General features: G+C 41.5%; 3 protein-coding genes across 3 annotated transcripts; 1 reads left to right on the forward strand and 2 right to left on the reverse strand.

The window, feature by feature from the left end:
• Nucleotides 1-5,351: 5,351 nt before the first annotated feature.
• On the forward strand, nucleotides 5,352-13,962 carry oxtra (oxytocin receptor a). Its single transcript, XM_069677755.1, has 2 exons — nucleotides 5,352-6,535; nucleotides 13,161-13,962. Exons 1-2 carry the CDS (start codon nucleotides 5,608-5,610, stop codon nucleotides 13,412-13,414), a joined length of 1,182 nt encoding a protein of 393 aa, XP_069533856.1. The 5' UTR covers nucleotides 5,352-5,607; the 3' UTR covers nucleotides 13,415-13,962.
• Nucleotides 13,963-14,832: 870 nt separating this feature from the next.
• On the reverse strand, nucleotides 14,833-18,793 carry cav3 (caveolin 3). The gene is made up of 2 exons (XM_069678442.1): nucleotides 18,575-18,793; nucleotides 14,833-17,338 (listed from the first exon to the last, which is right to left on the reverse strand). Exons 1-2 carry the CDS (start codon nucleotides 18,689-18,691, stop codon nucleotides 16,997-16,999), a joined length of 459 nt encoding a protein of 152 aa, XP_069534543.1. The 5' UTR covers nucleotides 18,692-18,793; the 3' UTR covers nucleotides 14,833-16,996.
• Nucleotides 18,794-22,016: 3,223 nt separating this feature from the next.
• Nucleotides 22,017-23,202, reverse strand: LOC138606536 (caveolin-2-like). Its single transcript, XM_069679001.1, has 3 exons — nucleotides 23,086-23,202; nucleotides 22,298-22,485; nucleotides 22,017-22,176 (listed from the first exon to the last, which is right to left on the reverse strand). Exons 1-3 carry the CDS (start codon nucleotides 23,194-23,196, stop codon nucleotides 22,017-22,019), a joined length of 459 nt encoding a protein of 152 aa, XP_069535102.1. The 5' UTR covers nucleotides 23,197-23,202.
• Between the last annotated feature and the right edge of the window lie 2,612 nt (nucleotides 23,203-25,814).

A 25,814-nucleotide genomic window follows, 5' to 3' on the forward strand; every position in this document is an offset into this window, starting at 1 on the left:
ACGCTCCTCCGCGTAAATCCGTTCGAGAGGAGAAGTTTGGAAACCAGTAATTTTAAGTTTCCCTGTATGGGTCGTTCACCTGCCGCTCTCTCACCGGGCGAGCGAGTGACGAGCCCGCTACTTCTTCAGTCTGATAAATAAAGTACAGTCTACAGCACAACCCCACGTTAAAACTATCCCTTTAAATGGTTTTAGCATACAGAACACATCACGCACCTACTGAGCCAGCGGTTACAGCATCCCGCTGCTCCCCACTCTGTGCTGGTGTCATAACTCTGACCTCATGGCACAAGCTCAACAGAGGGAAATGCTAGACTAAGAAGCTCATGTGCTGAGTGATTACATAAGCAGAAGGAGCCAGAAGTATTAGCGTGCAGAACCTTTGTGTTTTAATTCATCTTTGAACCTTGTCTCTAATTAGATCTGTCAACTCAAAGCCCGGGAGCTGTGGGAATGGACCGGAGAACTGCTGAGCCACTGGAATCAGTTGGCGGGGGAGGGGTGGATGTTTGAAGACTGGTTTCCATGACTGAAGACGTAAAGGTTAAGTTATTCCTATAATTCTGGATCACTGCCAGTGCTTACTGTATGTCTAATGTCCACAACCAAAAGTTAATGTAACACTGTTTTATTTGCTCCAGCAGCTGTCTCACTGATGTATCGACTATAAGACTGGACAAACGTACAAACACCTGTTTGGGCCTGGATGTAATATCCACACTGTGCAGTAAGAAACAAGTACTATTAGGCATAGGCATTTATAATACCAATGATATGGAGTGTAATATGAAAATATTAATACTCAACAACAGAAATGTACCACCAGTATGATAACTAGTATAATGTAATGTAAGATTTGATAGTAATGATGACTGTAGGGAAAATGCCTTTCTAAATCATATTAGCACTGACATTTGGATTATCTCGAGAGAGAATCGGGGATGACGTGCATCAAAGATCCTGCGTTGGAATCAAACCGGCGTGGCTCTAATTACATTTTATCCACCTTGGACCAAAAGGCCACGTGTACGCCCCAAATGTCTTTTTGATGTTCACTGGAGTCATTTTCGATTATAATATTCCACGTCTGCAGACCTAATTTACTATCTTCTGCTTCACACTCGGAGCTGGCCTGACATTATGTAAATCCTTTCAATATTTTCTGAAGATTGTCTCCGGCAACGTCATTAATATCAGGAAATCCTGGAGCATCATTTTTTCCGTCTGTAATCGCTCTTACTTGCTCTCTTGGGGTTTTTTTCCGTGATGTTTTTCGCTCACCGCATTGAACCTGGACTTCTCTCAGCCATGTCATCTTAATTTGCCGCTTCATGGCAGGAGGAACCTCTCGTCCATTCTCGTCTCTCTGCTTTAGCATTCAAGTCTTCAAGGTTTCAATCTGCAGCAGTTTTCTTTCTTTGTAATCTGTCAGCAGAAACTTCAAGAGCTCAAACTGATCACCTGAATTCACAATGGCTCGAATGCCTCCATCAGCAACACTGACCTCATTAATGTAAAAGCCAAACCCTCATTAACACTCTATCCCTGTGTCGCATTTCAGAAGCTGGATCTTCAGACGGTCTACAAAGACAGGTCCTGTTCTGCACTGCAACATGCAAAAGTCTACAATTATCCTCACCGAGACAAAAACTTCATGTTCATGACTTAATCTTCAACTCCTGAAATCAGACATTTTTAGGCACATCACCAGGATTTTGCCCTTAAATGCTAACAGATTGGTAAATACTGTTCCAGATGTAAACAAGGATCAGAGGATAGCTATTCAAGCAATAACACACATGAGGGAGGGCTGTTATACTGAATATCAGCCCGGCTGTGAGTCGGTTACAGGCATGTGTCTGCAGGCTGAGAGAATTCCGGCTGTGCTGATATTCAGTATAACAGCACAACGTTGTGTGTTATATTGCTTTCATATGACAGTTGTTAAAGCGGCCTATGATAGTAAACATAACAAGCAACAAGAGATGATTATTTTTTGTGTTTTTAATTATTCATTCTGCCTCACCAACACTTCTACGACTAACTGGACGTTATCTTACAACCCAAACATTTCCCTGAACTCTTACCGCAGGCCAGCATTTTGTATCATGTATATTTATCTGTATGTTTACATTTATCTTGCATATTCATTCATTTTTCATTAATATGGCCTTTTATACCTTTTATTGAGAGAGAGGAACAAGGGAGGAGAGTGGGGACGACATGCAGCTAAGGGCAGAGGGTGGGAGAATGCAGGGCCTGCTTTAAGGGACTAAGCCTCTGTACATGAGATGCACGATTTAACCGCTGAGCTCAACCGGCCCCGTGATACGAGTCTGTTGACAGTTGCTTTGATAGCCTGTGTGATTCATTAGACTGCGTGCTGTAACATTAAGTAGCTGTATTCAGAACACCTGAGATGAGTGACACATGGTTAAAAGTTCCAGTGCAGTTATACGCTCTATCAGCACTCATGGAAGGCCTCTTGTCCAATCACATTACTTGGTCAGAACTAACTGTGGCTGATTATCTGAGCTTGGATACCTGGTAAATATGAGGTGATTGCCTGATTATTTCTGGATTTTACAAGATGATAAATAACATGGGAATGCTGCATAAAAACAACTGAGCAGCACACTGTGAGTTGTGAGATACTTAAAGGATAACTCTGGGATTTTTCAACGTCATAGAGGAGAAAGAGAAGACGAAGACGAAGAGGGAGAGGGAGAAGTGCCGTTTGTTGTGTTGGAGTACAGAAAGCGTTGCTCAGTGCTATCTAAAATATCGTCATGGAGATTTATCTGATTTCTACGATTCCCTCCCCTCTCCTTCTTCTGCAACAACTACGGTCTCGCGCGAGACTTCTCCGTGAGCGAGACTTGGTTACAGACAACAACAGAGAGCATAAGGTAAAGTAGCATGGCTGCCACAGGGTTATCAGACACTTATTATAACGATCTGAGCCTGTCAGTAGCAAAAACAAGCGCTTTTAGTGGCTGTATATGGCGTATGCGCGGTGCCCCGTTTAGTTACATTGTATCTCATTTCGCGGCTGCCGGCCGGTGCTCCCCCCCGAATACTGGATCGATTTCAATAACTGTTGTCTCCATTAGTCACTTACACACAAACACATGGGAAAATAGGGTCTAGGTTAAAAAATCCCGAAGTTATCATACAGCAGGTTGTGTGCTCCAAATTCAGACTGTGTTTCTCGGCTGCATGTCGGAGGAATCTTTGAAATGAGACAGACATGCCAACTTGTTATGACATATTGAGTCTCGAAATGCAGACTTGGGAGGATAAGGGCCTTAACTGGACACATCATTTCTAACAATAACCGTAACCTTTAATCTTATCTAACTGAAATGCTTTAAAAGGCTACTGTGGCATTTGACTCACTTGACAGGAAGTTGACTTTCAGGAAACTTTAAAACTCTCACCTCTAACGTCTTGCACATTTATTTCCTCCGTCTCAACCACACCAAAACTTTGGACATCTTGTTATCAGTCTCAGTAATCCATCTCCCTGTTAAACTTCTTTAAAACTTTGCAACACTAACTCATGAAACTTTGGAAAACACAGCGCTGTATTCCTTTCATGAAGCGATGATCTCTCATCAATCAGCTTATTACTTTCTGCGGAGCTGCCGCGATGTTCTAACCATACCAAACTTTTCCAATTTTCATTGCCGGAAAATTGCACTTGTTATACTGTTGTTGTTTTCACAATATATCCAGTCTCATTCCTCTTGCGGGCTCATTTCATGTGGCTCACCAATAATGTCGCTCGTTAAGCAATTAATTCCAAACTCACGAGTCACATCATTAGATTTAATGTACCATCTTGTTTTGTCCGTTTGATTTTACAGCCAGCGCTGAATCATCTTCTATCTTTGTGTTGCTGCTTTGAAATTCCTGCGGAGCTGCCATTTTCCAAAACCAGAAGCCAGAAAAAAAGGGGGAACAACTCTGCGGCGGAGATAGGACCGGAGGCCTTTTCCCACCGGGTGTGCTGCTGGAAATTTAAAGAGCAGCACGGTTGTAGACAAATCCCTTTTCTAAATACTTATAACTTTCAGCCTTGGTGTGACAAAGTTGCTGAATTTAACCATCAGTTACATAATAATCATTATCATTTAAGTCCAGAATTCCCATGCAGCTGTGAATGTGAAGAAGGAAGAGATGTGTGTTCAGAGGAATCACCGGAATTTAGCACATGGACATTAACATGGGCTTCACACAACATTGCACCCCCCCGAAAGTCCACACAAAAGTAAATCATATCATTCCCTCAAGGTTTTCCTCAAAGCTCGCAGCAGCTGAGTCATGAGCCCAGAGTCTAATGAGCCTTTTCATGTGGACCGTAAAAATCATCTTGACATCACGTTCCGTCTTTTTTTGTCGGAACATGTGCGCAGGAATTTACGGCTGTTGTCCGGATTGTGACAAAGGTTTGGGTTATTTAATGTGCCGGCAAACTTATGTTCTAATTGAAAAGCAGAGGGATAGAGAGAGTTGCCTTGGTGATGGCACACCTCAGAGTCTATTTAGAGCAACACAAGAAATGCTGTTAGCTAATTTTGAATGTCCTCTAATGAAGCCAGACAGGGTCGATTTACAATGTCGATCAATACATTCAAGAGAAACTAAATTTCACTGCTTTTTTCTCATTATAAATACAATTTTTTAATTAAATTTTAGCCCGTCCATGTTTGATCAGGTTATTACTCATTTGCTCCCCAGATTATGGCACAGTCTAAAAATACGTTCCAATGCTAAAGATGCTCATCAAAGGCTTCACGCCATTATTACCCCCATTGACAACACAATTCTTCCCAGATGTGCTTCATTATAAAGCAAAATCCTTGACTCGGATTGATTCAGAGATTTGGGGGGTTCTTGCTCAGAGGAGGCTTGAGGCTTCAGCCTGCAGAGCGGGACAGGGAGGCTACTGATGAATGACTCACATCGCCCCCTTGTGGTGCTGATGGGTAGAACTGTTTACTCTTTGAACTGGGGACAGATATAACAGGGGCTCATGAGCTGAGGTGTTGGCCATTCTGTTTCTCAGCACAGAAGATGATGGAGCGCTCGATTTCTGCAGCGTTTTTGTCTCGTAATATTTTAACGTTTAGAGTTTGCCTCTGAGTTTTAGTAGACATATATATTATATTTATGTTTTCTGGACCATAAACCTGCTTTTTTTTCGATTTGCACTTTAATTTTGGAGAATTACACATGACCAGGGAGGTGAACTTCTCCTGATTTTAAACCCTCGTTTTGCTCTTTTTGTAGCTCCACATTGTAGACTTATGACCAGTAAGTTGACTTAATTTTGGCGCACAAATTGGGTCAAATTTGACAAATTAATTAGATGAGTGGAAAAATTCCCTCTTCTCCTCTCAAGTGTCTTTAGTTTTTTGAAACCATGGGTGAAGAGGTTCAGCCAAACCTCGTTTATCACTTACGGAACATGTTTTGAGCTTCACTATCCGTCTTGTCACCTCTGTGGACGCGAGGAAGCCACTTATCACCCACCAGGTGACAGTTCCAGCCGTTGCATGACTGCACACCCCTGACGCATCTGCAGAGGACAAGACTGCGGCAATGGAAAGTATCTCAAACGAAAGTGACTTTTGGCAATTTAACGAATCATGGCGGAACTCAAGCCTCCACAACGGGACCGGTTGGTTGAACCAGACGAACCCCCTGAAGCGGAATGAGGAGGTGGCGAAGGTGGAGGTGACTGTGCTCGCTCTGGTGCTGTTCCTGGCGCTGGCGGGGAACCTGTGCGTCCTGCTGGCCATCCACACCACCAAGCACAGCCAGTCCCGCATGTATTACTTCATGAAGCACTTGAGCATCGCAGATCTGGTTGTGGCGATATTTCAAGTTCTCCCTCAACTTATCTGGGACATTACATTTCGGTTCTACGGACCGGACATTCTGTGCAGGTTGGTGAAATACCTGCAGGTCGTTGGGATGTTTGCCTCTACCTACATGTTGGTTTTGATGTCTGTAGACAGGTGTTTAGCCATATGTCAGCCTCTCCGGTCTTTGCACAGGAGAAAGGACCGTTTCTATGTGATCTTTTCCTGGGTGCTGAGCCTGCTCTTCAGTATCCCGCAGATGTTTATTTTCTCCCTGATAGAGGTCGGCTCTCCCGGATCAGGAGTGTATGACTGCTGGGGCGACTTCGTAAAGCCGTGGGGAGCCAAAGCTTACATCACATGGATCAGTCTCACCATATACATCATTCCAGTGGCGATACTGAGCATTTGTTACGGGTTGATAAGCTTCAAAATATGGCAAAACTTTAAACTGAAAACCCGGCGGGAGCAGTGCATAAGCCTGACGCCCAAAACATCCAAAGGCAACACGCTGGCGCGCGTGAGCAGCGTGAAGCTCATCTCCAAGGCGAAGATCACCACAGTGAAAATGACTTTTGTGATCGTCGTGGCTTATATCGTCTGTTGGACCCCCTTTTTCTCCGTCCAGATGTGGTCTGCGTGGGATCCAGCTGCGCCTCGTGAGGGTAGGTTGAATTTATATAGTTTAATATTAGGGAGTGCGCGCAGATGGTGCGCAAAGATTGATGTACATTCATAATGTCATTACGCATCTGAAACGTTTCAGAACAGGATTCTACATTATTATTTATTTATTATCGAGTCAATGAATGGATGAGGATCTTTAACTGCCGCATCCTTCTTGTCCTGCGCATCTTTACGCACGAGGGTCCCAGCGCTGGCTTAACCTGTTGGAGCAAACTGTCACACAAACACACACAAAAAAAACATTGATTTATGTTTATGCTGGTATATTCGTTGGATTTGGTCAGGTCCATGACTTTTAATTTCTGATATGTGGATAAAGCCAGTTGAGATTTTCATTGTGAGGTTTGATAACCCAGCCAGGGTGCGGTGCGGATCACAGAGAGCACAGCGATTGAGCCGAAGCTCTGACCGCAGCGCTGGAGGGGTGACACTGGAAAAAATAAATAAATAAAAATAAGCCAAAATAAATAGAGTACATTTTTGACAATTTCATCTGCGTGTTGTAAAAACAGACGCTTGGAAAACATTGTGACAGTTTTGAGTGAGGAAGAGACTCCTGGTGATTCATTAGTAAATGTGTGACCTCTGATCAAATTCTGAAGAATTACTGAATGAGTCAATGATTAGGAGACGATCAGGGAGCTAATAGGGCATTACGGTTTTTTGGACCCTAAAATAAGGCGATGCATCATGATGAGTGCTCAGTAGTCCCTCATTAAAACATCATTATCATACGATTACTTTAACTAAATCAACACCAGAAACGTGACTCTTTCTTTACTTTTCATTATTCTTGATTTGACTTTTTTGCTATAACTATAAAAACAGAAGAAACTGACAAATAAAAATAAAAACATTCTGGTTAAAGACGACCATAATGATCATTAGATTAAGTTCACAGTTACACCCACCATTCCAGGCTCTGGAGCTCCACCTCCTCACTGCATCTTAATGAAGACAAAATAAACAGTTCATACTCGACAACAACAAAACCACAAAAAGTGTAAAGGCAAAAAGAACATGTGGCTAGTTAGCTTAAGTCTGCATATTACTTTTTTGTAACACATTAAGGCTAATGATAGGAAATTTATTGGAACCACTTTAAAAGTAGTCCTGCGTGTATCAGGCCAACATGTGCATACGATCTGAGAAGTCTTTCAAAAACCACTGCTAACAGAGCATTAGCCTGCAGGCTAACGTTAGCCAAGTTCAAATCCATTATATACAATGGAAATGTAACACTGTGAAAGGTAACCACAAGTATAGCTTACGTCAAAAACATGTCGGCAGAACATGACGTTGATGATGATTGTATTTCGCATCCACCACAGGAGAGATCAGAGGTCACGTGAGAGGTCTCACATTATATCAGTCTCTTGTATATCGTGGGATCAAAGACAGTTTAGATAAAATATATGTATAATAATATATATATAGTATGATACACCGCTCTAACTTAAGTGACCCAAAAAGGGTTCGTAACTGTGAGATAATTAAGACTTTATGAGGGACCTGTCTACTCAGTAATACTCAGAATGATGTTCTACTTTACTTAAGGGTAGATAAAAGGGTAAATAACAGGTACAGGCGAGGAATGACTTAACTGCTCAGTATTAAGCATCGATACTTGAAGTCCAGAAGGAAAATCCAGAGGCCGAACTCTCTGCTGGTTCAGGGTTAATCAGGAGCACCGCACGCTTTAACGTTACACCTGTTGTGTGGTAATAAACATCAGTGATAAGGCCTTCAAAGCTGCCCACAGAATTTCCCAAGTTTCCCTCACCCTCCTCGTCCTCACGCTGCAGAGACCAACTGACGGCTAATCATTAATCAAATTAGTGTGCGCCACCACGCGCCAAGCAGCTTGTATTTGTGCCTGTGGGGCACGTTGGAGAGCGTCGTTGACATTTAACCGCGATGGGCCACCAAGCAGCCACTTAGCAGCCGTTTACTGTATGTGGGCCCTATATTTATCGATCCACTGGGCTGTAACCACACCCATAAAAGTAGAGAAGATTTAATGCACCAGTTTGACTTTAACTTCACGGTGGATTTGCACTGAGCCGCTGTGCTCTTGCCTTTACTTCAGTACATTTGCGTAGAAGTGAAAGGCATGATAAGTAAAAGCTCTGTGAAAAGGAAAGATGTGTTTAATTTTGAAAGGGGCTGAATGTGGTTATTTGATGTAAGGGGCATTTATGACATGTCAAATATTGTTCAGTTTCCATCCCTCATAGCTTTACTGTAGCTGTAGTTAGTAAAAAGGAATATTTTCTCAAAAACACCTTACACAAGCTAAAAATATAGTCAGGAAGTTTCTTGGCCTGGAGAAAGTAAACTGACTTTTATTTTCAGGCCTTCGCTCTTCTCTTCTGCATCTTACACACAAGGTTGCAGCTCACTGTGTGCTGCTGTCATCCTCTTTCAGATGCATGTTTACACCAGCTACTTACCCGTTTCAGCTAAACAGTTACACAATACACAAAGCTGTCATCCGATTCTTCTACGCTGAGAAGGCTTACGGCTGGATGCACTGATGAAATGAAAGTAATTGGCTCATCTCATAGCGATACTGAACGTTTCAGAAGCAAGAACAAGAGCGACAGGTGCTCCAGCCTTTGAATGGAAAAGAAAATAGAGGGGGGTGGGAGGCGGATGTCTGATGGCCTTTTTTCTTCCACGTGATCAACACTCAGAAAGGCCAGAATCGGCAGTGACACGTGCCAGGGTTTTGTGTACAAAAGATAGGCTGTAGTGTCACCTGTGTGTGTGTAGATAAGTGTCCATTAGAGTCATACTCGGCAAACTGAGCAAGGACAGCTGAGAACAGAAAGACGTGTTTCAGATAATCCTAATGTAAAAAAAACAGACGCAGTTTCAGGAAACATTCAGTTATTAAGTTAGATGTTGTAGTTGTGGTTAATTGGTTAAAAGCATTTAACTATGCTTTTTGCAGCTCCCATTTGTAATGAGCTCTACAAGGGGGTTCAAGATTGATTAAATGTATAAATCATTACGTACAAATAAAATGTTCTGGCAAAAAAAAAAAACACACTAACCCTAACTGTTAATAAGTGCATAATAAAGGATTCATTAACCTTAATAAGGCACTGTTCTCGCTTTAGATACAGTAGCTGCAAAAAATCATAATTAGCTGTTAATAAGCGCATACTTAATTGTTAACTACTACATACTAAAGTATGTATTCATCTTAATAAAGCAAATGTAAAGCTTAACAATGGCATAATAGGTAAGTGAGTAAGACTCGATGAATGAGTTTATAATGTAATTATAAACAATTATAAGCGATTACAGACTTTATTAACACTCTTAAGCTGTCTTAAATTGTTTACAAGTTTCTTGTAAGTGCTTATAAATATCTTATAATCTAACAATAAACATGATTATGATACTTTTATTAACACTTATATTGTCTTATTAACATATGTTTAATGTTAATAAGAATCTTATAAGGGTCTTATTACCTATAAACTAACGTTTATTGAAGGACCTTAATATAAAGCGTTACCGTTAATTGTGGTTAATTTGGTGAATTAGGAAGAGAAACGAGTTTTATTATGACTTTTTTTAAAAAAAATTTAATTGTTCTTTTGGTCCAAATAAACGAAATATGTTGATATTGTAGTGAAAGTGAGCAACCAGTGAGGAGCAAATAGAGACTGCAAATATTTGCAGCAGCTGATCTCAAACACAGTTTATGGTATCACATAGTAGGTCATTATTTTGCAATATAATATATCAACTTTTCAAATAAGAAGATTAGCGCAAAGAAAGTAGAATTGTTGAATGATGGCAATTTTCCTAAGGTTCAGGAAAAAAAGGTGCATGTTTGTGAGCGACTGACACCACCTAGGAAACCGGTTACCTCCATGTCCTCTGAGATTCACCTGATAAAAACTTGTTGTTTTTACTCCTCTTTTTCCATCAATCAAGCTGACACCGCTACATAAAAGGAGGTTTACTTCCTAAAGGTTGCTGTCGGTCTCTAAAAGGCCGCTCCTCGCAGAAACAGGATGAAAAAGCAGCAGTTTCTGCGAGAAGAGGGAGTCTGTGAGCGGACGCCTACACACCTCTCCAGCCCGGCTTTTTAGTACTAGTTCATAAACCTCAGCTTCAGATTTATTGTCAAGATAAAAGGTTTGGGAGTTATCTTCCTGTCCTGACTCTCACTGAGAAAGCGAATGAGCACATTTCACAAGATGCAGGACCATTCTTTTAGACAAAATTGGACCAAATTTTTTACTTTATTTTGAAATGTTGCCCATATAAAGCCAAATTGCATTAAACGATTAAGATATTAAATCACATTTTGCGACTTTGACTGACTAAGCTAGGACCTTTCACAGACAGGAAGTGGACTACTCTTAGCTCCTCTTTGTGACTATCAATCTGATTTAAAGGAATATCATAGAACAGTTAAATGTCTAACTCCTCCGAGCTTCGTCAGAGAGACGTCACTGCTATTTCTCAGTTAACAGCTTAAAAGGATCCATTATGTAGAGGACAAAAACACCTGAAGGTTAAACCCTGACTCACACACTCACACAAGTTCCCCAAAGATTCTGTGGGCACAAACATCTCCCCCCCTGCTGAGCCTGGTGGCCTCCGATGCTGAGTCACACTCGCTGCTCTATTGATCTGCATTAATGGACACAAAGCTCAGTGTTCAATCTGCAAGTGTAACATGTTTTATAAAGGTTAGGTCCTATATAGTGCCTAAAGAAAGATAAAGGAGTGTAATATGAACAGGGAGCGGTTTTGAATGTGTAAATGTAAATAGGATTACTGCTAATGCTCAGTTAACAATCAGCGTTATCAGTGCTCATTAATGAATCACTGAAGAGTGTTTTGGGCCTCACAGTGCAGCTCTGACACTCAGACAGATGTTGCACCCGGGGGATGATTGGTCTGCCGTTTAATTTTCGGTGAGATTTATCCTTCTTTTGTGAAAGAAACCATGAGCTAATTCAGAGAAGATGTCTTGGTGATTGTCCACCCCATTATTCAAATTAATTTCCAGACTCTGCTCTCATCCACCCTGATGGGAATGCTTGATAACAACCAGTTCGTACATTACACTGTCTCCAATCAAGTGAATTCCTCCATCCACGTCAGCAGCATTGTAGCCTATTAGTCTTTAAGCGCATCTTACAGGGTTGGTTTTTGGTAATTAATTCTAATTGTCTTTCCCACCTAAAACCATATTTTCAATATTTATAAAGTTTTTCTGCCATCTTTATTCGTACATCTTAGTTACAATGCTGCCCTAACTCAAACTTGGATTATAAAACCTTTGTCACGGTAATAGAGGGCTAATGAAATGATCGACACTAATTTAAACTCATGTTTAAGTCTCATGAATCAAACCCCTAACGGCTAATATAAATTATTATTAATTGGGTGTGCAACTTGTGTGCCTTTCCAGAGATCATTTGTGCTGAACAAATTTGGTTCGGGCTCAGGGACTGTCATTAGAGACAACATGAGAGTAGCAGGAGCGCAGGCAGGCTGAACGAGAGATTAGCAATCAGAATGAAGAGGTTAAATACGGGCTGCAACCCAATTACAATGAATCCAAAAGTAATTTGCCAAATGTCAGAGGGATGGGGGAGTAGACGTAGCGTAAATGTCATCAAACGTGTCACTGCAGGTGACGTATCACTCCACATTTCCCCTTCTGTTTCCAGGTGTTTTTTTTTTTTCAGGAATTTGCTTTGTTTTAGGAAATACTGACGTCTTTCTTGTTGTAAAAGGTCACCATTTAAATGATTTTGTGTTCATCTCTCATCCTTGAGCTAAAGTATAAAGAAGCTGTCCTTCCTCAAAGTTCTCGGATTTGCTACAGTGGAATAAAAATGGAAAATGGGTGAAAGGAAACACGACTATACGAGGCTACGTGTGCGCTAGTTCCTCAATGAGGATGTACTAATTATTAACAAGCATCCAGAGCTAACATATGTATGCTAACATGCTTGCAACAATGTTAGCTAGTTATTGTTAGCATGTAATGTTAACTGTGTTCTACTTTAGACAGTTAACATGCTAAAAATGGCTAGTTAGCTCTTGTTTTAGCTAGGAAGGTAGTTAGCAAGCTGCTAGTTAGCTCTAAAGAGCAGCTTAGGCTGATGATAATTGATTAGTTCTGTATTTTAATGAATATTATTGAAAGTAAGGAAATACCTACTAAAAAATCATCCAAAGGTGTGGCATAGAAGTATGTAAAAATCTCAAGGCAATACCGTGAATAATATTTGAGAAAATTAGCTTAAAAGTGAACCTCATGAAAAGTCAGGGGTTAGCCACAATTGTTAAGCGTCATCTCATGGGGAGTGCGAATATTTGTCCCACAATTCATGGCAGTTTATCTTGCAGCGGGACAGGGGTCAGACTGATGAACATTGCTGTGCAACTACGTCACTCACATGGCTTTTTATTTTTTCTTTGTACATTATACAATTGGTTGAAGATGAATTTTCTGCCAGCCGCTGACAGCTTTACTTATTTGAGAGAAAACAATCTACTGCTTCCCTTACTTTGTGACAGCTCCATAACTCTCCTCTCTCTCTCTCTCTTCTCCTGCAGCCATGCCCTTCATCATCTCCATGCTGCTGGCCAGCCTCAACAGCTGCTGTAACCCCTGGATCTACATGTGCTTCGCCGGGCATCTGTTCCACGATCTCCGGCAGAACTTTCTGTGTTGCTCCTCTCGCTACCTCAAGTCATCCCAGTGCCACTGTGAGCGTGACTTTGACTCCAGTCACAAGAGCAACTCCTCGATGTTTGTCATAAAGAGCACGAGCAGTCAGAGGAGCATCACACAGACTTCCAGCACATAAGCATCCCGCCCTCTCTTTAAGCCCAGCCTGCCTTTCACCACATGCCGTCGCCCATAGCATTTCAAGCAGTTTTACTCCCTTGGATACCTCTGAAGCCAAGGGGAGGTAAAACAAATGTCTTAATTCTTTTATTTACAGAACTTTACAGTGTAAAGTGAAATTTAATTATGTAATATAAAAATGTACAGATTATTATTAAGGTTGGATATTTTGCTCATAAAAACACGTGCGATAATCATGTACCAAGCTGAGCAATCAACTGAATCTTTCTGGGTTTTGTTTGTTTTTATATTTTACTTGTTTTAAATGTACATTGTATATATTCACATATTTGCAGTGCAGATAAGTAAAGGAAAAGATCATGTCTGAATGTTAACTGCTATCAGCTTTAGCCAAACACACTATTGATTCATTTGATGTCACCAGCTTATGGACTCGCGATGATGATGACATCGATCACCTGTCATAAACGTGTTGTTCACTTTGTCACATTTGCAATGGATTGCATACATGTAAATTGTTACTTGTGAGGTGTGATATGTCCTGGTTGTCACTGCTAATGGTTTTAAAAACAGTTGAAAAATAAAAGAAACAATGAAAGCATCACAAATGCTCTGTGTTACTTACACCTCTAGCTGAGGCTCATTAGAGCTCTTTTGGCCTCCTCTAATGGCTGCGGAAATGCTTGGCACGGCTGCTGGGAATATCCTACGGGGATGTTTGTCCACCCTGAATCAATAACGTCACTGAGTTCCTGCACAGTTTTGGCAGCACATTGAAACTTTGAACATCCTGTTCACCTCAGCCCCAAAGTGCATTACGGGTGTGAAATGCGGATAGTGTAGCGACTACTGAAGTGACCTTAAGTATCTTGTGTTCGGATGTTTCTCGAGGCAACGTTCATTTCGTGAGGTGGTGCAGTATCCTGCAGGAAGTGACATCGAAGGTAAACACTGGGCAGGAATTCAGCCGTGCATTCTTTGTTGCCAAGCTCATTAAATATGAGGCTGCTGTTTAGTCAGTTGTGTTTGTGTTCATTATAAGTGTTTCTAGTAAATGAGCTGTTTGAATGGGAACCATACAGAACATCATTTACCATTTGTGATGAACAGGAGCGACATGAACAAAAGCAAATGTGCAATAATAATCCAACATACTATTTCTTCTATTGGTCCTGCCTTATAAAAGTTCAAGTTTAGTCGAGAGAAACTGAAACTTAAAAAAGATAGCTTTCTCCCTCCTTACAACACCTCCAACTACAGTTAAAAGCTTTGGAAAAGTTTAGTTATTGCCGTAACATCCAACTGTATTATATCATTGTATCATTAATTTTTTGATAAATTAAAAAATATACATAACTACATAAATACAATGATGACATCTGTATTCCTATAGTATAGTTCCTTAATGTATTTTAATTAAACCAAACATATTCATTTTTTCAAACATGTTCATTGTCACTGAAAAGCTTTGGCCGATAAATCACTTCTGCTCATCAGTTACGCAAATTAATACAGCTCATTAGTCAGAATAATGCTTTATAACAGTGTGCATTTTTTGCTCATTAAAACTGTAATTGTGCATGACGATGTACAAGAATGTATCGGCCAGGAAATAACAACCTAAGGCTATAAACAATGCAGAGGGTGTGGCGACACTGAATCATCAATAATGGATCTCAGATACAGACGAGAAGCACATAAAAGATTCATAACAGCAACATGTAGTGTGTCTGGACGGTCCAAAAATATCACAGAAACAAGATGTTTGGTAAATCTTAAAAATGTATTTCTCAAGCCTCTCACAATGATATGAAATATTACACATTTTATACGTCAAGCAAACTCTGAACCAGCTTATTATAAGGACAGTTTTATCATGTGTAACGTATCTTTATATTACTTTCAATCTTTTAAGCAACAGGGCAAATCAGCAACAAATGTGTTGTGTGTGAATTCCTACATAATGAAAATAACACAGAGGAACATTTACATGGGGCTCGTAGTAAGGTATGTGTGAACATTGTTTGACATCTAAAATACTACTCATCACACTTTGATAGAAGGAAATAAATTATCAACATGGTTGGTTGCAAGCACATCGCTACGGAAGCCTGTTACCGCCACATGGAAGAAGAAAAAACTATCCTGTAAGTCATTATATTGGGCAACTTTCTCAATATTTCAACATTTCAGAATCTCAATATAGATATACTAAGTCGAAATATTGAGAAAGTAAGTTAATATTTGTAGATACTAAGTCATTATTTTGAGATACTAAGTCATTATTTTTAGATACCAAGTCGAGATATAGAGATACTAAGTCTTTATTTTGAGATACTAAGTCATTATTTTTAGATACTAAGTCAAGATATTGAGATACTAATTTAATATTTGTAGATACTAAGTCATTATTTTGAGATACTAAGTCATTATTTTTAGATACCAAGTCGAGATATTGAGATACTAAGTCTTTATTTCTAGATACTAAGTCATTATTTTTAGATACAAAGTCATTATTTTGAGTAAGTAAGTCGAGATATTGAGATACTAAGTCATTATTTTGAGATACTAAGTCATTATTTTGAGATACTAAGTCATTATTTTGAGATATTAAGTCATTATTTTGAGATACTAAGTCATTATTTTGAGATACTAAGTCATTATTTCTAGATACTAAGTCATTATTTTGAGATATTAAGTCATTATTTTGAGATACTAAGTCATTATTTTGAGATACTAAGTCATTATTTCTAGATACTAAGTCATTATTTTGAGATACTAAGTCAAGATATTAAGATACTAAGTCATTATTTTTAGATACTAAGTTGTTATTTTTAAACACTAAGTCGAGATATTGAGATACTAAATCATTATTTTTAGATACTATGTCATTATTTTGAGATACAAAATCACTAAGTCAAAATATTGAGAAGGTTTCTCAATATTATGACTTATACTTGGCAGAAACAGGCTGCATATATTTCTTATATCTGCAAGTTTCCAAAAAATGTTAGTTTCGCAAATGTATCAGAACTTTTCTATTGGACAAAATCATAAAACATAACATTCACCTCTTTTTTCTTTTTTATTTGGTTACATCTATGATTTTCAAATTCAGTCAATATAAAGTTTAAAAATTCCACACGCAGCAACATACAGCATCAATGTAAGTGTTAAGAAAGGCCAAATGTAATGCGAACAGGCGGCAGCGTCCACAGGTGCAGCAGTGTGATTCAGTCCATTCTATGTGTTGTCAAAGTTGAGCGATTGTCTGAGCTTTTTGTGATACAAAGAAATGAGGGCAGAGAGATCCTCCTCATGCCAGGCGGCCCTCGTCTCCCTCACCGAGGAGCACCGAGGCTTCCAGTGCTCCTTGCGTGTGTGCCGGAGCTGTCACAGAACCACGCCGCCTGCTGCAGCTGTCACAGAGAATCTGCTGGAGCATGTGATGAGGGGAGGAGGAGGAGGAGGAGTATCAGGGAGCAAGCAAAATGCCAGGACTGATCTTCTTGTGTAAAAAAAAAAAGAAAAGCAACCACACTTCATCCGATCACACTAACAAACACTACCGGGTGAGTTCCTAGACTTCCTTGCGCAGGGCCACGCGCACGCTGCTGAAGATCTTGCCCAGGGCTTCGAAGAAGGGGTCGCAGAAGGTCTGGATGCAGAGAGAGTAGATGCGGCTGATGCACTGCGACTCGATCAGACAGCTCTTGATGCAGGGAACCACGGCCCAGATGTGGCAGAAGGAGATGCAGGCGAACAGGAAGCCCCAGAGGAGAGCGACGGGGATACCGAAGACAGCGGACAGGATGCGGTAGCACCAGTACTTGGAGACGGTGAAGGTGGTGTAGCTGAGCTTCCACACCCCATCCAGGCTGTGTGTGCCGTCAGGCTCTGCGATGACATCCTCAAACTCCACCTGAGAGGACATTAAAAAGAGGGTTTTATAAATATAAATCCCTGAGTGCACAAGGCCTTTATCCATTTCTTTCCACCAGACCTCTGTGGCCTCTAAGTAATATGCACTTGGCTTTGTAGAGTGTGCGGATTATAATTGTGAGAGCTGCAAAACCAGAGAATGTGTCGTACTTAATGGAATAAAACTTAATGTAGAGGCTTTTAATGCGGCGTCCAAATCTTTCTAAAAGCACCTCATGTAAAATGCATGAGAGCGATTGTAAAGGTTTTAGTTGTTTTTACTATCCACCACCCGCTCTTTTGGACACTCTCCCATTCTCAGCTCTAAAATGTTAATTAACTTGTCTGTAATCATGGCAGCCAGATGCAGCGACACATCTAAAACCTTTTTTTCTTTTCTTTCCAACTACTTGATAGAATCCTGAAGGGAAGTCGCTGCCGGAGATCATCCTCTGAATGAATGGCTGGACATGTTTTATATTTTCTCTCTGACGTCGGGCCTCTTTCTGCTCTTAGAGTGATTGCGGGAGTCACATTCGGCAGAAGGACAATCGATGTTCTTTAGAAAAGCACTAGATGGACACCTGTGCAATCTAGAGCTGGAGAATCGGATTACCCAGAACTAAAGACACCGTTCGAACAGATATTGCAGATTTATTGTAGTTGTGAGGCCAAAAATAGACAAGAATAGACTTCAGGGATTACGAAGTGCTATTTTATCACTCCATGTTACTTCTAGACCCGACTAGTCAAGTTCAGTTTAAAAATACATAACCTTTATCTTTTTCATGCCTGGAAACAGACCTGAGCAGACTCGTAAGTCCTTCCAAACTGAGCCATGCAGACACTAAACATACACTGAACACATAACCCACGATTTACAGCCTACATGCACCAGGTTTACATGAACTCCATGCAGTCAAACAAATCTATTCTAAATGTATATTCAGCCTTGTCTTTACAGAAAATATTATGTGGCACTGACATGGCAACAATCAGGATAAACATTGGTCAAACCTAAATAAATCACGGTGGCAGAGTGTATCAGTTTCACGAGCTTCTACCCCATTCCCAAAATAACCGTTCTGTTCTGCAACGGGAATAGCTCTTAGTCTATTTAAGGGTTTTCCAGACAGTATAGTAACCTGTTCCCATGTCTTTGTCCCTACTAACTACTTTGCACATTTACTCCTGTAATCCTTCCTGTGACAGGGCGGTGTGTCCGTGCTGCACAAACCTTCACCACGTCCTCATTGATCTGCTTGGGGTCTCTGTTAATGAGATCGATCTCCTTGGTGTGGCTGTCTTTCACAATCTTCTCCTCGTTGGTGTTGTACTGGTACTGATCCGCCATGGTGGTGCTGCAGGTCCTGGACCGGGTCAGAGAAACTAAGAGTCAAACCCTTCCAAACGGATCAAACGCCTTCAGTCCACTTCTGAACCCCTGTATCACCACTGTGACGCTCCCTCTGGCATGCCAGTGGACAGCTGCTGCAGACGTCCTGGTAAAAATGGAGGCTTGACCCCCACCCTGCACACACACACCGGCACCCACGCACGCACACAGAGAAAGTATCCACACACACACACAATGTAATGCACACAGACAGAAAAGGCATGCCGTAAAGGAGAACCCAGGCTTGTGTCACATTTCACACGGGGTTGTGGGGCTAACTGGGCAGGGTTTGCACACTGGCACGAACTTCCACTGCAGAGTGAGGCAGGGAGTGCAAACACACCCTCCTGCTCTGGATTTACTTTGGTGTCCTAATACCAAACCTCATCTGAAAAAATTACACTTTTTTTTTGTTGTTTGTATACAGCTACATTGCACAACGGAGGAGAGAAACATGAACAAAAAGTAGAGCCTATCACCATGAGAGCAGGGATAACAGTAGCGTGACTGATTCTGTAAGTCAGGTGGTGAGACGTCCATAACACAGTCCAACTACGTAAGCAGATGTCATCCTATTTTTTGACTCTATGCCAGTTTGAAGAACTCTACTGTACCTCTTCTGTCACTGTCACCTTACAGTACACCACTCTGTAGAGTAATACTACGATACATTATACTGAGGGTTTGGTTTAATCGTTTCATGAACCAACTATCTTTTAATGGGTCTTCAACATATTAGTCATATATTTTCGATGATTGAGACGTGTATATGTAGATTTTGCACACATTTCTTTCCCCCAAATATTCACCTCAAGAAGACCCAAGTGGAATATGTTGTTTTATTTGGGGGTCTTGTTTGGAGAGTTTTGCCTGTAATGTGTTTGCTAATGTTTCATTGCGGTTGCAAAGCCCGAAAACATGTCGAGCTGAGAGGCCTCAAAAAGCAGATGCAGTTCAGTCACTTGGTCTCAGATTGAAGGGAAATGTTTAATCTGCTGTTCCTCTCTGTTTTCATTGTAAAATAAATTGATTTCTTCATTTAAAGGACTCACAGCCTTGACTGAGCATAATAGCGTTCACAAAAGGCAAGCCTTTTATTCCAGTGATTTGTGATAAAGCGAAGCCCCATCCATAAAATCCAATAGTGCCCTAAAATAAAACTCTGATTCAGTCTTCCCTAAGCTGTGCAGTTGTTGCTATCACTCATGGCTTTCTATATCAGCATATTGCATAAACAAACCCCAACAAGAGGGCGTGCCAGGGAAAACTAGTACAAGGGCTCATAGCGCCACCAGCTCTCTGTTGCTATTTATCTCAGTCAGTGGGGTGTAAGATCAGAACAGGAAGTGTGAGTTTGGGAGCGTGGATTGGCACACATCGCCTTGGTTCCCTAGTGGCAGAGGCAGAAGACGAAGGGAGGGGGGATATGGGAGTGTATGTGATCGGGAGCCAAGCCAATTAGAGGTGTATTCTTGGCGTTGGGATGGAGAGAGAGAGGGGAGGCCGGCTAGGAGGCAGAGAGACAGAAATAGCTCAGCAAAGAGTCATGGTGGACATACCGCGGCCTCTGTGGGTGTCAACAATCAGCTGAGACTGCACCGGCCCCTGTCTTCCATTTAATGTAGACACACATGCCGGGTGCTCAGACCTATGTTTAGACTCATATACAGTAGAATGTAATGGTGAGGGAGTATCACTTACTTGGGTTAGCTCATAAATGGTGGGTGTGTCACTCATTCAAAATGTTTCTTTATACATTACAAGTTATATGAATTACTAAAGGCCAACATTTTGCTACAGAATTTTTGCTACATATTTTTTCATATCGCTGAGAGATAAAGAAAAAAATAATACCACACTCATGTCTGTCACTTTAATACGTTGCTCTACCGCTAGCTGCCGGTTAGCTTAGCATAAAGACTGGAGAAGGGGAGAAAAGAAAGAATGGTTCTGTCTGATGGCAACAAAATCTGTCAGCCAGCACCTCTGAATGCTCAAATACTACATGTTTATTCAAAGCATAAAAAAATAGAGGAAAAACACTGTAAAAAAAGCAAAACTAAGAGTTGTTGTTTAATGGGAAGTTTTGTGTATTAGCCTGAAGTCTCCACTAATCTCGGTTATTACAAGTCTCCTGGATGTTACATGACTAAAAAATAGTCCCCATAAGTTACCTAAACTTCCTGTAGAACCAGTTTCCCCATGATTCTCGTCTTTATGCTAAGCTAGGCTAACCAGATGCTGGCTGTAGCTTCATATTCACCGTACCTCATTTAACTCTTAGCAAGAAAGGGAACCAGCCTATTTAGTATCAAACTATTCACTAAAGTGTATCATCTTTGCGTGATCCAAGTCCAAATATTGTTGGCAACAAAGATGCTCATCTTTCTTTACTTTGCCTTTCTAAAATCAAAGTTAGAAGAGTCTAACAAATCTACTTTTAGTTGCAGTGAGCTATACATTTTTATGAAGATGATTTCTGCAGGGGACCATATGTTTTAAAATATACACACTACTGTATCTCTGTTAGTGCTGTCATAACATCTGTGGGTATTAAATATAACCTTCACAAGGTAACATCTCTTAGTACACTCATACAAAATAATGTGCAGTCCTTTGTCATATGAAACAACAAATGTTTTATTTCAGTTCATCCAAAAATGATTATTTCCTGGGTACATAAGTGGACTGCACGGTGGTTAGCGCTGTCGCCTCACAGCTAGCAGGTTCCTAGTTTGAGTTCCATACTGGACTTGGTGGGCCTTTCTGTGTGGAGTTCATGTTCTCCTCGTGCATGCATGTCTTCCCTCCAAGTACTCCAGTTTCCTCCAACAGTCCAAAGACATGCTTGTAAGGTTCAGTGTTGACTCTAATTGCCCGTCGGTGTGAAAGCTTGTCTGTCTCTGTGTGCCACCCCTGCGATCGACTGGCGACCAGTCCAGGGTGTATCCTGCCTCTTGCCCAATGACAGCTGGCATAGGCCCCGGCGCCCCGTGACCCTGAGCAGGATAAGCGGTATAGATAATAGATGACAGATGGATGAATGGGTTTATAAGTGGACAATTTTGTCATTTATTACAGTGGTTTATTCACATTTGCTTGTTTTTTTCACTAATTGTGTATCAAATTGTTTGAATGAATCTCACCCAACATATTCCACTCGCGGGACCACTTAAGACGTATGCAAATATAATTAGCCTGTAAGGAATTAGTATGCAGTCTGTAACCACAGCTTTTCTCTCTTCTCTCTGTGTTAACCAAACACTTTCACACATTGTGTTTTCTATCTGTCTTCATCCCTTGCCAGATGGACAGTGATTCGGCTGCAGCTCTTTCCAATGCTTCTAAAGTAGGGGCTGATGAGAATGTTCAGTATGCTGCTCCACACGGTCCTGATCCAGTGCATGTTGATGAGAAGGAGCTGCACACAGGGCATGATCAACCTGCACACATACAGGGCAGTGGACAAAACAAGAGTTAATGTCACTGATTGGAAAAAATCTGTCAAAAATCTCTTGGCACTTCTTCCCTGCATGTATCAGTGGAGGGGGGGGAGCGTCCTACCAGATGTGGAGGCAGCTGAGCACGGCGAAGAGGAGCCCTGCAGCCAGAGAGAGCGGCACAGCCAGCAGGAGGGAGATGAAGCGGTAGCACCACAGTCTGACCACCTCAAACAGGGCGTGACTCCACAGCCACACTTTATCAAAGCTGCGCACAGATGGAGGCTCTGCAATCACATCCTCAAACGTGACCTCAATACACACACAGACACGCACACAAAGACTGTAAGTGATTGCAGGGGACTTTTTCCCCCCCAAAGTGTACGAGAAATAACTATTAGAAGATGGATCTGTGGACAGGAAAGGTTTTTATTACACAGTGTTGACATGACAAATGATGGTGCACATGAATATACAGCAATGGGAAGCTTGTCAATGCAGCATTGGTACATCCTATAGGCAGGGGCAACAATACAGTAGAGCTGTGTGTATCATCTTGTCCACTTGAGGTCAGTGTTATGCAGCATATTGATATTTACTACATTGATATATTACTGTGCACAAAAGAAGGAAGTTGTAGGCCTCTATAAACATTTTTACTAAACAAAAAGCTCCTCAAACAAGTTTTATATTTATGTTACATTTATCCATATCATCATGAATCCTCTGTCCTTCTGTGTCACATTATACGTGTCACATTTGGTTCAGTGGAGAGCAAAGGAGTGGTACAGTATGCAAAGCACCGGTTTGTTTATTTTACCGAGCTCTCTCTAAAGACAGAAGTTACCTCAGCCTGTGTTCTCTCATGATTTATGTGCGGATTACATCCCCGTGACGGTGCACATTAGTTACCTTAAGACTCCTGTTGATTCCTCTGGGATCCCTGTCGTGAATCAGAGCCCAGCTCGTGTCACCGTGGGTGGAACCCGGATCCTCAGATTGCACGTCCACTTTGACCTCCATCACATCCCCTGCTGGTCTCTCCTCTTCTGATCTCTGGTCCTCCATTCCTGCTCTAAGCTCAGCTTTGTCTCGGCTCGGTCGGCGGCAGTGGTCATGTCATTGGAAACATGTAGGATGTGCAGGGCGTAGCAGGAGGATGTCTTACGGCTCGAACCTCTGCGGGCTTGTCACTGACACCCAGGTGGAACATAGTGGAGCGCTGACCGCCTTGCTCCTCGTTGAGGAATGCCTTTATTGGCTTTTAAAGGCCGGCCTTTGGTGACACTTTCCATGTGACACACTACATGGCTCATTTAGACCTGCACGAGAAATGTCCGATGGGAATCGCTAATGGCGTAAAATTGGCCTCCACTTCCTGCTTAAATAGTGAAGTTGTGTTGATGATTAGTGTTTAGTATTTTGGCTCTGTCAGGGTTATACAGTCCAGAGCTGACAGTGTGAGTCCATTAAGAACAGACTTCAATGCACTTTGTGTTTCTTGCCAACATCTGTCCTCCTAATCGTCAATCTGAGCCGGATCTCATCTGAAAGAAAGTCACTGCGCTGACTGCAGAAGCGGACTGTAGTCTTTTCACTGTTGTCTTCTCTCCGTTGTGTTCCTGCTGAGCGTGGCACTGTAAAAATCAGGTCTGCATGTTGTCTGCGCACACTTCACACCTCATCATCATCTAGTTAAGTTTGTGTAAGTTGCAGTTTGCAGACTCCAGGCAGTAACAAAATTAAAATCTCTTTAGACTCTTTTCAAACCCCTCACACAATCATTATTTTAAGAATGAGGCCTTCGTGTATTCATTTCATTCGGCCTGAAAGAGCCGCTCAGTGTATTGGTGTGGTAGTTGCAGCTTATGATTAAGCCAAACTGTCCATATCATAGACTGGATAAAAACATGGACGACAGCTTCCTAAAAGTGAAGCCAAAACATTGCGAGCGCTCCCCTGCTGACTGGCTGCAGTATAGGTCATAAAGCCTGCCTCCTCCATGTTAACAGATGGGACATGAGTCAAACTATAAAATCAAAATAGACACCCAATACATTTTTCTCAAACATGGTTTCTGTCATTATAGTTAGTTCTTATCATGCTGATTTACGTCCAAGTGTTCATTTTTCTGACAAGTTTATTTTTAATTAGTTATTTGATGCTGTCAAAATGATGATTGACAGCTCTGTCGACAAATTCGGCTCCTGCAGCCGATCTGTTCCGGGTGAGCAGAGCGGAGGACGATCCGTGAGCAGAAACGTAACTAAAACCTGTGAACGTTAACCTCAGACAAACACAGAGAAGCTGTTCTGCTGTTAAACACGCCGGTGTGCGGGATCCTTGCTGTTTTTTCGGTAAGTTAAGTGTGTGTTTTGGTTAGCGGAAGTGGCTACGGCCGCTTCACTCGCCGATCTCTTCTGCGCAGTCTCTGGCTCCATATGATATCACCATCGCAAGATGGCAGTGCCTATCACAGGGGCTATTTTTTGCACCAATTATGTACAATGGGAGCAGATCGAGAAGCGTTGTCCATCTATATATACAGTCATTGGTCCATATGCACCTTGTATGAGTACGTTTAAAAGTGATTGCATTTAAACTAATACAGGCTAATACATTCTTGTACTCTTGTACTGACGCTGGGGCAAACATGAGTTGTGTTTGCCACGGCGCTCACACTCTCTGGGCACTGTGTGTGTACGTTTGAAGCTGCCCGTCAGATACAGAGCAGCCAGCAGACAAAATGCTGATGCACTTGGACCCAGGTCAATAAAGTTACTTTAATTAGGAATAAGAGCATCACTTTCCTAATCACACAAATTATTGATTACTGGTAAAATGACCAGCTAGTTGCTGAATTGGCGTTCAGCAGGTGTGTCGCCACGGTAAGTTATTGGAGGTTGAGGTCCTTTACGCAGACTTTGCAGTTCTCTGTGCATTGAAATTGGGAGAATCTTAATTCAAAGGTTATAGCGAATGATTCAGGCCTTTATCATGTCATTTGGTTCTGTGATTTCGAGGTTCATTTTCCCAACAAACTGTAATCTTACCTTTAAATTTCATCTGCCCTTCAGTCTTAGTCTAAGTCGACTCAAGTGAAACCCTCTGACCTTTCACACTGCACATCTGATAGATTCTCCTTCTTGACACGCTGTTTATTTACACTGATCACAGACATTCCACAAACAGGCAGCAACCTGAGTCCAATATCTGATTGAGACGTCATTCACATTTTGAGGAAAGCATGAGCAGACATTTGGCAGGAAACGCAGACCTCGCTGTTTGTCGAAAATTCCTAGAAGCCCCTCATGTCAGGGATGTAAGAGCGAGGGAGGGGGACTCGCTGGTACACAGCGCCCTCTGTTGGCCGCACTTTGTATTTGACGTTTCTTAAATATGAAGCCTCATTATTTATCACTGAAGGTGAAATCAGATTAATTTTTCACTCTCGCTCATGTTCTCAGCTCTTGCAAGAATACCAGAGTGCTTGTTTACTCACTCGCACTACTGTTGTAGTGGCAGAGAGGAGGCCGGGTCTGATTAACTGATGATTAATGGTGTGTGTGTGTGTGTGTGTGTGAGGAAACCATGGTGACGAATAGCCCCTCATATTGTGTTGTGTTGTGTTGCATATTTAG

The sequence above is a fragment of the Semicossyphus pulcher genome, unplaced genomic scaffold, assembly GCF_022749685.1.
Source record: "Semicossyphus pulcher isolate SPU_LCO1_2020_fin unplaced genomic scaffold, fSemPul1.0.p SCAF_3, whole genome shotgun sequence".
Lineage (NCBI taxonomy): Eukaryota > Metazoa > Chordata > Actinopteri > Labriformes > Labridae > Semicossyphus > Semicossyphus pulcher.